The 16,336-nt window shown below is 46.2% G+C and overlaps 1 protein-coding gene across 4 annotated transcripts in view; it reads left to right on the top strand.

Annotated features, from left to right (window-relative positions):
• The first annotated feature begins 4,422 nt into the window (after window positions 1–4,422).
• LOC119697904 (neural-cadherin-like) overlaps window positions 4,423–16,336 on the top strand; it is a 55,689-nt gene continuing 43,775 nt past the window's right edge. For 3 of the 4 annotated variants that reach the window (XR_005255994.1, XM_038129270.1, XM_038129271.1), the window contains exon 1: window positions 4,431–5,518. Coding sequence is in view for 2 of the 4 variants with exons in the window: in XM_038129270.1 (XP_037985198.1) it covers window positions 4,507–5,518 (1,012 nt within the window). In the remaining 2 variants the exon portion in view is untranslated. Of the gene's footprint in view, window positions 5,519–16,336 lie in introns of all 4 variants that reach the window. The other variant, XR_005255995.1, reaches the window with a different exon arrangement.

Raw genomic sequence — 16,336 nt, forward strand, 5'->3', positions numbered from 1 at the left:
AGATTAGTTTGTGATAATTTAACATGTAATGATACAAAATCTTGATTTTTTTTAGTTCAATTCTGAAGACAGTACAAATACCCTACAGAGCACTTCTGCAAAACCAGATCATTTAGCACCTGAAAAAAAATACATACTTACATCTTGAATTTATAATGACTCTGAGCATTTATCAGACTGCTTTGTTTTAGGCTAGTCAGGAAACGAGCTGATGTTGAAGTAGATGTCCAAGTTCAGCCATTCAAGCAACCAGGCTTTGTGGTTGCTTAGCTCAAAGGGGAATGGAGCCTCCTGGCAGCAGGAAATTCACGTTGGTATCTGTGTACTCTTCTGTGCCTTTATGCAAAACTGAGACTGTGGTCTCTGGCTGTGAAACAGAGAACATTCTATTACATATAATACAATTTGTATTGGTATATGTCTATAAATAGGTGTTTTATGTGAGCCAGTCTCTGTACAAAATGCATATTCTGTTTATAATCAGTGATTCAGAGGTGTTAGGTGAAAGTACTGTTGGTTTGGATTATTTTCCACCTAAACAGTGGTTCTGGAATCTGTTTGTAGGACCTAGTTTCCTAGATTTTCCCATTTTTGCAGTGACCCAGCCTATCATACTTCAACCCCTGTATGCTTTCAGGTTGCTTAGGTAATAGATGTCATGGACGTTTTTAATGGTGATGAGATGCATCTTGTTATGGATTAAACTGCATATATAGAATATACCAACATTAAGCAATCCTGAAAATTACAGAGCTATTCAGTAGGATGTAACACACCATCGGTACATTTACTTTCAGAGCCTTGAACAGCTTTACAATGCCTTGGAATTTCTTCTGTTTCACAGTTACACTGTACTGTCTGCTGTCAAGCCATGACTCCTGCTGGTGCTGTACTGACTGGCAATGGAAGGACCCAAAACATGTTAAGACTGACTTTATTTTTAAACTGCAATAAATACCAGAGTATTCTGTAAGGTGAGGGTGAATGTAAAGTGATGCCTTAAGCTGCTCTCCCCTCTGAAGCAAGTTGAAAAAGGACAGGTAAGAATGCAGCTTCATTCTTCACTGGCTCATGTTACACTCTCCGTGAGACTCCGAGTACAGGGCTGTGGTCTCCCTGGAGTAACTGCTGGGTGCACCTGTGGTTTCTGTGGCTGAGCTGACTTTAGTTCTGGGCAGTAAGACAAAATCACTGCAGCAGAAGTGACTAAACCATTTGTGCAATTTTGGAAAGGTACATGAAAATGAACCCCGTTTTTAATTTCATCATGAAAACCTCTCTCTGAAAAACATACAGTTCTGAAGCAGTAATGGTCATTTTCGTCTATTTCAGCATTGTTAACACATGGATAAATGATGCTCCTTTCTTTTTTCCTTTCCTTTTTTTTCTTTTTCTCTCCTTCCAAGTTGGCCCATTTTATGACAATCTGAGCTGTAGTCCAAACTGCTGGCTGTATTCCAGGGGCTTGTCCCAGCTGTGAGGGAGGGACAGAGAAAAGCTTTTGGGCTCGCTGATGTTTTGGCCTCAGAAAGGCAGTACTTAGATTTAGTGATTGCAGTTCACAGTACTCAGTTCACTAGATCAGCTTTGCTTAAGAAGAACCCTAAAACTAAATTTCACGATGATTGGCAAGAGAAGCTGACACTGTCCTGAAGATATCTGTGTTGGTTTAGACAATATCTAAAGAGCTTATTTATTTGTATTTATTTCTTGTCTGTGTTGTTTCCTATTGAAGCCAAGAGCCATCTCCACTATCTTTATTGAGAAGTCCTTTTGGATTAACACTGGATCAGTCTCTGTGGATTCTGCTTGTTTTGCAGGAGGAGACAAGTCCCTTTAGAAAACACGGCTGCACTCAAGTGTGTTTGCATCTCTTTAAATGGTAGGGTAGGATCTGTGGCCACAAATATCTGTACATTTGTTTTGTTGTCACACAGGTTTTGTGTAATTGGGTGTCGAAAAAACCACAGTTGTGCTAGTGAGTGTCCACAAGGTGAGCTTGGCTCTGGTTATGCTCTGTGAGGTGTGCCTGAATTCTGGCAATGGGAGTGACATGCAGGAGAAGCCTGAGTTTCTATTGCCAAAATGCTGTGTTAATGTATTAGAAATTCATTGAGTTCATAGGGTGGGAGGGAATACTGTGAATAAAATGTAGTTTATATCTTCACAGGCTGTAGGGGAAACTACATGTTTCTAAGTGCTTGAATAGAAAAGAATAGAAAAGATAGTGTGTCCTGTAATGTAGGCTAAAAATGAGAACTTGATTTTGAGAGGATTTAATTTACTTGTTGAAAGTTGTGTAAAGATGAAACACACTTAAGAAGAAGTGTGCTGTGCTGTGTCTCCATACAGAGCTAAGCTTGTCCTAAACTGAACACTTGTTTGCATGGTCATTAAGTGTTTTAAACTAATAAGCCTTCTAGTGCCTTTGTGAAAGAAGGAATTAGGGCACAAAGAGCAACCATAGCATACTCAAAGCTTGCTACAACACATTACACAGGTATGGCTCCCTGGATGGTCACTCTCATGTCGTTACTGGTAAACCATTCTGTAAAACTGTTTGGTTTTACTTTCTGCCTTCCCAGTCTGAAATCTTGCATTGTGCCACATTTTAAAAGCTATCGTCCTTGAGGGGGTAAAAAATAAAGGTTGGCAGCTTGTAATAACAGGATGTGATCTCCCAGCAATTATCTCTCCTTAAAACTGGTAGTTCCCCAGGTGGCGCAGGTGCAGGTCTAGCGGTTGGTTGTCACCTTTGACTGTTGCCTGTAATATTTGACTAAAGACAAGTGAAGTGGATTCTGGCTTTCTTGAGCAGATCTTCACCTCCAGCCTAGGTATGTCACCTCTGAAGTTACAGCACAGCTGGCAATAAAAATCCCTGCCTTCCTAACATCCTTCTGGTAAAACTAGCAAGCCTGTTCGAAGCAGGAGGAGGGAGCATTTCTGATGGAACAATGCCTAACACAGTTTGACCAGCTGGATGTGGAGATTCCACAAAAGGATGTTCCTGAGCTGTTACCATCACTGTGTGAAGGAAGATACTCTTGTTCTTGTTTATTAACAGGAAGATGCTGCTGCTTGGAGCAATGAGAAAATGAGTACTGTTTGGTTTGATGAGCAGTGGTTGACACTGGAGTGGTCTGGCTTGAATTCACACTTCCATTGATCACAGACTAACCACAGCGATGAGTTCCACGCCCGGAACATTCTTTTATGCATTTTTAGTGGGACTGATGTGTTTGCTCGGTACATTCAGAAGGACCATTTCAGTTGTGCTCTCAACAGCAGCACACACTGTTCTTGTCCCAAAAATACTGCATCTTTCCTGAAGGAGCAGCAACCTGAATGTGCACTTCCGAGAGGCTGTGCCTCCAAGACAAAGCCAGCTTATGACAGAGAAGTATGTCTGCTGGGTGACAACTACTCTTATGATTCAAGTGTCCCAAGGTCCTCTCTTCTTTATGTAATAGTGTTTTTTTTTCCTCTGTTTCTTTTATGGTGGTTCTTGTAGCTTGGCTGAGTGGATTTTTTCATACAGACTCGGGAGAGGGAGGAAGATTACCCATTTTCCCCCAGGTCACCTCCCCAGGAAGTGTAGTTCATCCTGTGTCTGCTCAGCTTGCAGAAGACCTGGAGGGAGCAGCTGGATGCATATGGTGGTTTGACCTCGGTTGAATGCCAGGTGTAGGAATGTGCCCCCTATGGACAGAGTGACAGAACCTTCCTCTGGCCCCCAAAAAGGAAAGAGCCAGAACTTTCTCCCAGTGATCAGGTAGGAAAATCACTGATAGGACCTTGGGGGCTTCACCTCAAGTTTGGGGACAGCTAATTGGCCATAAGCCAAAAGGTCCCGCCTGGGCCATTTAGTAGAAAACGACAGAACAAAGAAGCCAAATCGCTTTTGTGAGGTGCCTTTTACCAGGAGCACAAGTCTGTGGCACCTGGATCGGTTTGAGTTTGTTATTTTGCCTTTTATTAAACCTTTTTTGTTCCTGACGCTGTCACATCAGCCTCCTGCTCCTTTTATGCCTTCCAACGGATGCTGAGTGATTCTGGGGTGTAACGTTGGGGTGTTGAGAGCTTATCAGATCAGCTCGAAACCCCCGGGCAAAACGTTATAGCCAGGCACCCACCAAAGCTGCTCTGTCACTCCCCTCTGCAACTGGACAGAGGAGAGAAAATACAACAAAAAGTTCACGAGTCGAAACAGGGACAGGGAGAGATCATTCACAGATGACCCTCACGGGCAATGTGAAATGGGGGAAGATGAGGAATTTGCCAAGCAACACTGTGCGCTTTGCCACAGAGTAGGAGAAGGTGAGGAATTTGCGCCTCAGGGATGTGCGCTTTGCCACGGGCGGGCTCCCCGCCCGACCACGCGGGGCGGGCTCGGTCCGTCCCCGCCCACGGCCGTGAGTGGCCGCGGGACGGGCCGGGGCCGCCGGTGCCGAGTGTGCCCGCGGCGGGAGCGGTGCAGAGCCGGGCTGCGCTCCGCTCGGCGGGATGGGCAGGGCGCGGCGGAGCGGCTGCGGGCTGCTCCCGCTCCTGCTGCTGCTGCCGCTGCTCGGCGGGACGGCGGGGCCGGGATGCGGCGGCTCCCCACGCCTGCTGCGCTTCTCCGGGCAGGTGCCCGAGAACAGCCCTGCGGGGACGCGGGTGCGGGGTTTGCGGGTGCCGCTGCGGAGGCTGCTGGGCCCCGGGGAGCCGGCCGGGGAGTGGGCGCTGGAAGGCGACGGCGCCTCCCGCTTCTCCCTGGAGCGGCGGCCGGGCGGCGGCGGGGGGCTGCTGCTTCTCCGCACGGCCGAGCCCCTGGACCGGGAGGCGCGGCCCGAGTACGGGCTCCGGCTGCGGCGGCGGGCGGGACGGTCCCCCCGGGAGGCGCTGCTGCGGGTCCGGGTCCTGGACCGCAACGATCACCGGCCGCGGCTGCCGCCGGCGCGGCCGCTGGAGGTGGACGAGCTGGTCCCGCTGGGCACGGAGGTGGCCCGGCTCCGCGCCTCGGACGGCGACGAGGGCGCCAACGCGCGCCTCACCTACCGGCCCTGGCCGCCGGGCACCGGCAGCCGCCTGCTCTTCGTGGTGCCCCGCAGCGGGCAGGTGCTGACCGTGGGCTCGCTGCTGGGGCTGCGCCGGCTCCGCCTCTGCGTGGCGGCTCTGGACCACGGGCGGCCGCGGCCGCTGCGCAGCCCCGCGCGGTGCCTGCGCCTGGCCGTGCGCGGGCGGGCGGCGGCGGGCGGCGCGGGGCGGCGAAGGGAGCCGCGCTCGCTGCAGCCGCCGGGGCCCGGTGCCCGGCGCTACACCGCCCGCCTGCCCCCCGGGGCGCGGGTGGGCGACACCGTCTTCACCGTCCCGAGGAGCCGAGACCGGGCGGCGGGCGTCTGGTTCGAGCTGGCCTCTCCCGGTGCCACCCCCGTGGGGGTCGACAGGACGTCGGGGCGGCTCTACCTGCGGCGGGAGCTGCGAGCGGGAGGCCGGGCGGAGGTGCTGGTCAAGGTGCACCGCGGCGGCGGAGGAGGTAGCGGTCCAGGAGGGGACGGGGAGGGTGGCCGGGATGGGGTGGGTTTTTCCCAGCGGCGCTGCCGCGAGTGGGTCGGGATGGTCGCGGAAGGAACGGATGGGCATGAAGGGCTGCCCCGAAGGAGGGGGATGCTGACCAGGAACGGCCGTGCCGGGCATTTGCCATTCGAGGAGATGGAGCCGCGGTGACGCTGCCCTCCGTGGGGCGCGCAGAGCCTCAGGCGGCTGCGGGAGCTCGGCGGGTGGCGTGGGAATGCGCCGGCTCTTCCCCGGTACCGCCCTCAGAGCTTCTGCCTCTTGCAAGGAATTGCTGTCATAGTAGGTTCACTTTTGTGGGACCAGAGGCGTCTGCTCAGGGATTAACAAGCAATTAGGGCCCGGTAAAGAAGGGGCTACTCCACAACAGACAGCTGGTTTCATAGTGGGGGCAGTTAGCAGGGAGCCTCTCCTGCCGCTCTGGTTCTGCTGGCAGGAGCTGGGAAGGAGGAGGTGACGCTGTCCTGGGTGTAGGCACTTACTTACAGACACTTACAGACACTTACAGACACTTACAGACACTTACAGACGTGCAGCTGCAGCCCACCCTGCACCGCACCGAATGATGCGGGGGGTCAGCCACAGCACTGGCAGAGCAGCGCACGGCGAGGGAAAGGACTCGTTACAAAATAGATGTCAACGAGCCTAGGACAAGAAAAAAATTGAAAAGTCTGAATCAGGAATCCTAGGAGTTGGCATAGAGAACTAAATGGAGATGCTGTAGTTATACCCATATGTCAACAGTTCATATAGTGTTGTGTACGGTTTTCCTAATAGGATAGCAAAGAGAACGGCTAGACTTGATAAACTTCTTAAACCACATTAAGCCTGAGGTGTGTTATGGTTGCAAGACCCGTCCTTTCCATGTGTTACTTTCATCTTAGAGTAAGATTTAGAGTGCGTTTGTAAGGTCGCTAATAACGTAACTCGTTATCATTTGCTTGGGTTTGTTTTGTATCGTTCGCTTTTCTTTCTTCCATGCTTGCAACTAAAAGAGGTAATATTTACCAACTTACATCAATGAATTTTACAGTCTAGTGCTCAGGAAATGTGAAACATAGAGCTGGGAGGAAAACAAATGTGTTGAAGCATGCCGGGGGCTGTGATCTTCACCAGACTGCTGAGAGCACTCTGTGAGTCCAGAGCTGCCTGCCTGAGAGACTTACTCTTGCAGGAATGGGATGTGTTGTGCAAGTGACAAACATTTAACATTAGAAAAACTCTGCACAGTATTTCCAGCTAGTAACTTTAAACAAATCACCTGATGTTTAAAGTAGAACTTCTCATTCAAGCTAAAGATGGAGCTGGAAAGGGGACACACAGCTTGACTGTCTTGCTAATTTATAATGAAAGCAAATAACCTTGTGAACAGTGTTCAACATATGATTGTGTTGTCCTCTCCAATCTGGTGGTGCACATCATGTTTTTACCACTGTCTGTGTGCTAATAATGTATTGACAACAGATGAGCCTCGGGGAAAAAGGAATTCAATGATCAAGTGGGACAAGGTCATTTAGGCACTCCTTTAAGCTACTTTGAAAATCAAAACTCTCTCATAACTTTGTACAGCAACAAACTTGGGATAGTTTTCTGTCGGCTTATTTTACAAAAGTATGGTGAAATGGTAAAAGGATTTGAGCATCCTTTTTTTTATTCTGAAGAGACCTGCTGAACTGTCAAAAGTCAAACAGAATTGACTTTGGTCTGCTCCTCATTTCTCCTCATGTCTCTTACTAAATGTAATTAAAAATCACTCACAAAGCAATCAATATTGTGGAACATGTGCCAAACTTTTAATAACCTCTTTAATTGAAAAACAAAGCTATCAGACCTTTATTAATTGCCATATCTTATGTAAAAAACATGAATGGACTTTGGCATTTCACAGGTGCTGCTTCTCCAGGGAAGTGTGTGTCTTGGGGTTTTGGATGCATTTGCCTTTTTTTTTTTCAAGAAAAGAACAGCTTATTAAAAAATAAGCTTTTTAAAAATTAAACAGTAGGTCAGATAGTAACTTAGAACCCTGTTTCCTGCAACAGCAGTCCTAGGAAGACAAGGTATTTCTGTGTGCAGTTGAAATACTGAAATAAACTGAGAGCAGAGTACAATAACCTTCTGAATCTCCCCAGTTGCTCAGTAGCACACACAGCAGTGACAGGGAGGGGGCTGCCATCTGTTTTGTGGGGATCCTGTAGCAGGCACTGTGGAAACACAGCTGTTCTCCCATTGAATGTACACGTGGTACGTGGACTGCGCATTGTAAAGATGTTGGCACAACTTCTGTGGCTTGTCTTATTTACTTCCACAGAGCAGTCTGCATCTTCTTTAGGAATCTGGCCGCTCCATCTGTCTGTCAAAGCCTTGCTGTTCTGGGCTCTGTGCATGGATAGTTAGGGATTGGACCTGAAGTTTAAACAAGTCCCATCCTCCTGGATTGCTTGCTTCAATTCACTGGTTTTTACACTTTTTGGGCCCGAAGCTGCAATGGTGTCCTTGGTTCTCAGGCTGGAAAAGGACTGTTTTGTCTAACTAAACTGTGAGGAGAGCTTGTTAACACTATATGAAGTTCACAGTTACACATTAAAGCAGTACAGAATCTGAAAAATATGAAAGCTAAATCTGAAGGTATCAATACAAAGGTATGAGTTGCAGACCCAACATTTCTCACCCAGATTTTCTTTTGGGACATTTCACATCCTGGAAACACTGACTGCGTTATCAGAACAGTGTGTGGCCGGAGCATGGAAAGGCTGAGGGTGGTGAGGAAGAGTCAAAGCTCCCTTTCTCTTTCATGTCTGCCTCTGTTCATGCACGCCTACAAGTACCTACACAGGTTTTCATCCTTCTCATACCAACTTACACAGGGTGGGATGTGCAGACGCTGTTTCCTTTTCTGCCCCCTCAGCTGCCCTCTCTGATGCTGGCAATAGGCACTGGTGCACACTGTGTAGAAGCTGAGGTTTAGGACTTTGTCTATCATGCTTTAAAAAGCAATTTCTTACCCCTGTTCTCCAACTCTCAAAGACTTTTAGCTCTCTCTTTCGTTTGGTTTGGGGGCTTTTCTTGTGGTTTTTTTTTTTTCTTTGTTTTTGTTTTGGTTTTTGTTTGTTTTGGTTTTTGTTTGGTTGGTTTGGTTTTTTGTTTCTTTAAACTTAAGAGCCTGTCACAAAGGGGCTTACAGAGTGCACACTGCCTTGGCTTGGAATAGTGAGACCCAGTGGGAGATGTCCATGTTCCTGCACACACTCACTGCAGATACACTCCACATGCTATCTAACTGAAAACAGCTGTGTAAGGAGTCACTCCATTATCTACAGAGGGTAATTTTGTTTGGCAACGGTAGGAACCCATAAAAAGCATGGCAAGACAAATCTCTTCCCCTCCCATGTGTCTGCAGTGCACTGAAGGGTTAAAGGGTCGGTGTTAGCAGCCCTTTAACTCTGGGATGCCTCAAGACATCACAGAGGGGTGGACACCAGCAGGGAGTTTTAGACTGAATTGAGTAAAACAGTAGCAAGGCTGTTCAGTGTTTTCCTGGTTTTGGAGGTGAGATGGATGTCTCATTCCCTGCCCTCTTTCAGGTGGGATAACAACTGTTTACTACTGTAAGTGAATTCTGAGCAGATGGATCTTGAATCTGACTGAGGAGGCTGTAGCATAGTGCAGTTCCTTCTGTGCAGTGTTTTATGGTGGAATATGATCAGGGCTGAACTCTTATGACTCACTGGAAGCAAACTGTATTTTAAGGAGACATCTGTCAGATCTTGACATTCCTATAAATACTGCACACGGAAAGAATATGTGGTTTGAGTCCCTTCTACTTTCTTAAGAAACTTCCATCAGGATGCCTGCTGGGAACAGAAACCTTTCAATCCCTCTAATACAGCTTTGGTAAAAGCTGACAAATAATTAATGTATGTTGCAGGCTGTGATTTCAAAACAAGACATAGCTTAGGTTTGGGGCTTTCTTTTTTCTTTTTTCTTTTTTCTTTTTTTCTTTTTTCTTTTTTTTTCTTTTTTTTTTCTTTTTTTCTTTTTTTCTTTTTTTTTTCTTTTTCTTTTTCTTAACAGAGCCAGAAATGTCCCAATGCTTCATGGCACCTCCTGGCATTTTTAGAAAATACGTCTCACTCCAGAAACAGAAACTTGACTTGATCAGGTATTGAGGTCACATTATATGCTGGTTTTTCGTTTGGGGTTTTTTTGTTTGTTTTTTGTTGGTTTCTTTGTTTTGTTTTGGTTTGGTTTTGGTTTTGGTTTTTTTTGGCCTGGGGTTGAGGGGGGTGTTTCCTCCTGGTATCAGACTGATTAAAACCATCTGTGGATGCCATTAGTGTGCCTCCAAATTCAGGTACCAACAGAAAAAGCTTGCTTCACTTCACCCATGAAACCACTTTAATGGCCAGGGCTCACTGGATGAAAGAGCAGGCTCTGGGATGAAGGTTATTACTTTACCATGTCTGCAAATATCTTTGGGAAAACCTTGCTGTAAAAAAAAAAAAAAAAAAAAGTAAACATACATAATGATCCAGAGGCTATAAATTAGTCTTAAGAATGTCTGACAAAGTAATTCATTTTGAGAAGCCTACAAAACTTAAAACTGGAGAGGTAAATGTAAAGCTTATGTTACAAGTATTCTTGGTAAGTTACACAAGCTATTTAAAGGATGAGAAAACCTCTATCATAACAAGTTTGAGAGAAAAGCAGTGGGAAACCTTAAAAATAGAACATTCAGCTCTTTACTCTTAAGATTAGCATCTTGAAACCTTTTATACAGACTATGATTTAATATTTCTGAGTTTTCATTACATTTCGACAGCGGGAAGGCATTTAAAAATCTGGTTTTAGACCCAGATCAAAGCTGCACCTTGCCAGAAACAACCCTGCATGCTCCTGGTGCTGTCTCACACTCCAGGAGCACTGTGCAGTGCCCAGCAGTGTTTGATCTTCATTTTCTGGCAGGAACCAGCTGACCTGGGGCTGCCTTTACACACCTGCCTTACACACGGCAGGCCCAAAATTCACACATACCACGTTTGCAAAAGCAGGGTATTCATGTTATTCATGTTATTCATATTATTAATATTATTAATATTATTAATATTCTGCCCCATTGCAGATGGGCACAAAGCCTTCTCTTTTGGGACTATGACTGGAGTGGAATTGAGCTTGCCCCTGCTCGTGCATCTCTGATGGGCTTGGGAAGCTCTGTCCTCCCCAGAGAGCAGTGGCCTCTCAGCTGGTGTTTTGGGGAGGCATGAGGGGTTCCTTGCTGCAGCAGTCAGACCTTGGCTGGTGCAGCACTGCAGTTTGAGCACTGAGGTTGGCTTGCTGGTGGAAACTGCCCAAAATTGAAGAAAATGTTAAAGCAGAAAGTTTAAGAAAAGCCTTTAAAAACCTGACCTGACGAAACAGGCTGATGGAAAGGATTGGAATTCTGCTTCTGCCGTGAATGTTGCTGATGGAATGGCCTAAAAGCAGCACTTGATGACCACAAAGTAGGGAGCCACTGGTTCCTATGGGTGGCTGAGCTTTTGCCTGGGTAAGCAAACCCTGTGTGTGGCACAGACACTGATCTGCGAGAGAGAAGCAGCAAAGTGTCAAGGGCCATGCCAGTGGAAGAGGATCTGCTTAGAAATCTAGTGTATAAGGAGAATTGGAAGGCAATCTAGCAACTTTACCTTTTCACTTCTTAGGGCACAGCAGAGCGGGCAGCAGACAGCTCCTTTGGAGGCTGCTGCACAAGCACCCCTCTCAGTGCTGCTGCCCAAAGGGGCACCTGCTGCTGCATCTGAGCTGCTTCTCACAACTGCTTCCAGGGGTGTTGGAGTGGTAAAGCTAATATTGCTACAATGCTTTTTGGCATCTTTTTGTACATATCAAGCACATTTGCTGTCCTGAAATGATTGTGTTTTGCTGGTGACATTAACTTTTTAAGTGTTTGGAAATAAGTTAATGGACTCTAAGTATGGTCATAGGAACAGCTCTTACTGCATGAAGCCTCAGCAAGCAACTTCTTATTTTAAAAATGTTTGAGCAACCTCAGGGAGAAGAGACTTAACTCTGTTAAAGGACAACTGATAAATGCCTGTCGTTTTCCACAGGAAGACTGAACATCAAAGCAAAGTGATTCCTAGCCACTGAAGCAATCAGACTCTGCTACAGCCTTTCAGGAACAAATTATTTTTTATGTCCCACACAAACTACTTTAAACATAATAAGTGCCTCTTCAATGAGGAAGAGCAAGTGCCTGTGCTGGGTAGGATGATATGAAGACATTATTGTAGCTGTGTCTTACTGCACTTTCCTTCTTTAAAAGCCATAAGAAATCCCCTAATGCCCTCTGTGCTGTTGACTTCTCAGCTACTCTTACTACGTTGGTGTGATCTGACTTCCTCATCAACTGAGGAACTCATCAACTCATGTGCCTGCAAATAATGATTTTTTGTATAGAATTTAAAAACATTTTTACTGAGGATTAGTCAGCTGTTAACATGGCAAACTGTAATAAGAACTTGTTTTATGTGGAATTCTGCTGTATGGAAGCTTTTGAGATCCTGTAAATTGTTGTACCTCCTACCTTCTCTGTGGTGCTGTGTTTCTAATTCTCCTGATTGTGTGGTAAGGAGCAGCTGTTGGCAGATACAGCAGATTTAAGGGTTGGGGCAGAAATGCTACTTCTATAATCACAGCTTTGAGAGTGCTTCAGAGCTTTCCTCTGGAAACAAACAACAAAATTAAAACAGATTTGAAAAACTAGAGGAGGACACTCCAGGCAAGATGATGTGATAGCAGTAAAAATACAATGGATTTTGAAGGCCTGTTCCTATAACTGCCTGCAGCTTTCCCTGGGCTGTACAGTCATCTGCCTGAGGAAATTATCTTTGCTGCCTAACAAATGCTGTGGTTCTCAGACCCGCCATGTGATGGAGGTACCCACTGTGGCTGTGCATTCACACAGAAAGTGGAAAATTGGCTGAAGATTTTCCTTTGCTGTCCATGTGTGCAGGGGCACCTGCAGCTGCCTTGATGGTCCCACGGGGTGAGTCCAGAGGTAGTACTGGGAAAAGCAAGACCTTGCCTCCTAAGGTGGGTGAGGATGTGTGTACATAGAAAATGAGTCCCAGGGCTGGTGTCTATTGAGAAATATGTAATAGATATAATGCAAAATGATCTCTGCGGGCTGCTTTTTCAAGCTCGCTGGTTGTGGTTGAAGAGAGAAAATGCAAAGCTTTATCTGAGGCAGCTGGTACAGTCCCATTGCCCAGGTGTACTGTGGCTGTGGGCTCTTTATCCCAAGCTGCTGGAGTGTTTTGTGGACTCCCAAGGGAATAAAGAGGCCTGTTTCCATAACTGATGGTGAGGGTATCACCTTGCCTTCAGGGCACAGTACTCACTGCTTGGTCCAACGGGAGTCCAGCCAGTGCCCTAGTGTGTTGCAAAGGAATATGTTACTCCTGGGCATTGTACCCAAACCTTAGGAGTGCTTGTGAGACACCAAATCTGTTAATTATTGAAAGCATCACACTCAGGAATCTCTCATCAATGTTTGACGTGGAGCTGACCCATCATGTTCATGACAGCAGACTAGTTGGACTAAAGGTGCTCCCGTGCAACTTTTCTTAAAGGAGTTGGGGAAAAGAAATTCATAAAAGTAAGCCTTCATTTTTGAAGGGGAGATCTGTGTTGTGAAGGCTGTCCCCGCTGTAAGAGCTTCTTGATGCCCCTGCACTTCTCCCAGTGGGGCTGACAGCAAGGCTGTAGCTGGGGCAGAGGCACGAGCATCGTAGGTGTTGCTGACTGGATGAGTCCTCAAGACCAAGTTAAAGCTGCTTTCTCTTCTCCTTTACCTCAGTGAATACCTTCACTTGGGGTGCCCATCTTCTGCCCAGCTGCTGATGTTCAAGCTTGTAGGAATAATTTACCACCAGATGCAAAATCCACTTGGGCAGGAGAGAGTGGCACAGTGGACAGCATGACTGTGTAAATATCACTCATGGGGTCATTAAAATGAAAAAAAAAAAAAAAAAAAGCATTTTTTGAAAGTGATGATGAAAGATCTGGTTAAAGATCAAGTACTGCCACAAGAAATTTTGGTTTAAGTTTAAATATTCCCAAGTAGATTATGCCTATGGTCCTGAAGATGACAAGGGGGTTTTAGCATTTAACCATTTCCCAGGTATAGATTTCCTGGCTGTGGTTCAATAATGAGCCAAAGCCTCTGATATCTTGCCCTGCACAGGACTAGTGGTGTGGCCTGACAGCACAATGAGGGGCTTTCTAGGCATCCCACCTCGGTGTTCTGTTTCAGGCTGGGGACTGCAGACACTTCTTCACATACCACAGTCTCTCTTTTCAATTCAAATGATTCTTTTTGCCTGAGGGGATAGAAACAAAACATAAACTACCATTATTTATGCACATTTTTTAGTTTTTAATTTTCCAGCATTAGTCCCCTCCAACCCACATCAGCCAGTGCAGCTCTAATTCTTATCTTAGGAAAAGAGGTTCTATTCTCTTTTGTTTCTTCTTCTGGTGAGGGAGGAAACTAAATGATCAAAGGAGTGAAATGGACACAGGCTTGCAAGAATGGCCACTTGCAGTTTCAAAACCCTTTCCAGTTCTTTGTTTGCTTTCATATTATTGTCCAAGGAAGGTGTGGGTGTATGAGCTCTGATCTGCTGAAGAATGTTAAGCCTTCCAAGACACAAACTTAGCATCTCTTCATTCCCCCCACTCTTGCAGTTGATATATCCTAACAATTTTACCTAACACGCTCCTAACTGATTGACATCCCTTTTGTTTCCATGTCTTTTTTAGATGTAAGCAGGAGGTAAAGCTGAGGCCTTGGGGATGCACCAGTATCTCCAGGAAAATCAGCACTCCTTAACGTTCTTTTCCAGACTGATCTTACCAAGACTCTTTCCAATGTGTGGTGCAGAGGCCAGACTGTCCTGTTGATAGTCTGGTTTCCTGATTATTTCCTTCCTTGCAGTGGGTAATTCATATTGACAAAATTGGGTGAACTGCAACATCGCTGGGTGATGTTGCATTCTGATTTAATAGGATGCTGTGGCTGTGTCAGGAACAAAATAAACCACTATTGATTTCATAGGCTTGATCTGTTAATGCCTTTGCAGCTATGACAGTTGAAAACCTAAAGCATTTCTGGGGGAAAATCCTACTTTGTCAAGGCTGGTTTTGTTTCACTGACTTGTTTCAAGGCAGTGTGATAATTTTACACAGTATCTGATTGCCATGTGTCTGTAACACCTTAATATCCTTGAGTTTCTCACACCTGGTGTGTGTGCAAAGGGGAGTGACCAGAACAGAAATGTCCCTCCTCGTAGTGCTTCTGAACAGCTCTTTCTGGATGATAGGGGAAATTAGTGCTGTTTGACTGACCTCCTGTTAGTCTCCAGACCATGTTCAATGCTGCTTTTTTAGGGTTTTGGACTTGAATTGCTAAAATCTGCTCTTTGTAACTATCTTTTCTTCCCTTTATGCCTTGCTAGAATCAGAGCTCTGATCTATATAGATATAACCTGGACTGTTTTGTCAGCATGCTTGCAGGTTGCTTCAATTTAAATTTTGTTTACTAGCATGGAGAAAACAGCTTTAAGTCAGAAAATCTGAAATAAATGCTGAGGGCCTGAAGCAGTGAGCCAGGTCTCAGCTGCAGAATGATACTCCACCCTATAGCTGAAGCTTATTACCCCTGCTGCTGTACTACAGCCCTCCAGGTTTGGCTTCATCCCATGTTTTTCCTTTCATGCGTGGTGCTGGATGTTTCTAGACTGCCATTCACTCCTTTTCTCACTTCTTACCCTTAAGCAAATAGCAAAGATAAAACACAAAGTCCAAAGAATGTTTATGTTAGAAGTTCCTTGAAGCTGCAGGGAAATGAGTGACATGTGGACATATCAAAAATCAATGAGATGCAAAAGCTGAAGGGCAGGGAGATTAATGTGTGATGGATAGGATTTAACAGTCTTGCTGGTTCCGTGCCCCTGCCTAGAAGCAGGTTTTGTCACAACAAAGTGATTGCCCCCAGATATTTGTCTAGTCAGGTCTTAAAGATCTCTTTGTTGGAGGAATGCTGTCTCACCTCTCTGGCCACTATCAAGGGCTCCATTGTCCTTATAATTAAAAACATGCTGGGGGATTTCATGCCCAACATGTAATGCCAGTCTTTTCCTTTGGAATGAGAGTTAGTTATTTTTTGGTTTGCAGGTTATGGAACAGCTGACTGACTTCATACCTTAGTCCTTAAGCCTCCTATATCACTGTTTGCATGTCTTGCAGTCTCCTGAAAATCTCCAGGTCTTTTCACCTCTCTTGAAGGGCATTCTTTCTGGTTATGCTCTTGACTTTTCTCTGGACATTTGCCAGCTGGTCCATGTCTTTCTTGAAATCCAGCCCCTAGAACTAATGTTCACTGGGTTGCCCAGGGAGGTTTTGGAGTCTTCTTCCTTGGAGATGTTCAAAAGCCTTGTGGACATTTTTCTGAGCAGCCAACTGTAGGTAGCCCAGCTTGAGCTGAGTGGTTGGACCAGATGATCTCTAGAGGTCCTGCCACCCTCACCCATCTCATGAGTCTGTGATCTGAGGCTTTGCTAGGCGTCACTGTTCTACCAATGTTCAGTGAGGGCTGAGCATGAGCCAGTGGCATCCTGGCCTGTATCAGCAGTAGCGTGGCCAGCAGGAGCAGGGCAGGGATCCTCGCCCTGCACTCAGCAGTGGTGGCACTCCTCAAGTGCTGTGTCCAGTTCTGGGCCCC

This window comes from Motacilla alba, chromosome 2 (assembly GCF_015832195.1).
Source record: "Motacilla alba alba isolate MOTALB_02 chromosome 2, Motacilla_alba_V1.0_pri, whole genome shotgun sequence".
In the NCBI taxonomy this organism is placed as follows: Eukaryota; Metazoa; Chordata; class Aves; order Passeriformes; family Motacillidae; genus Motacilla; species Motacilla alba.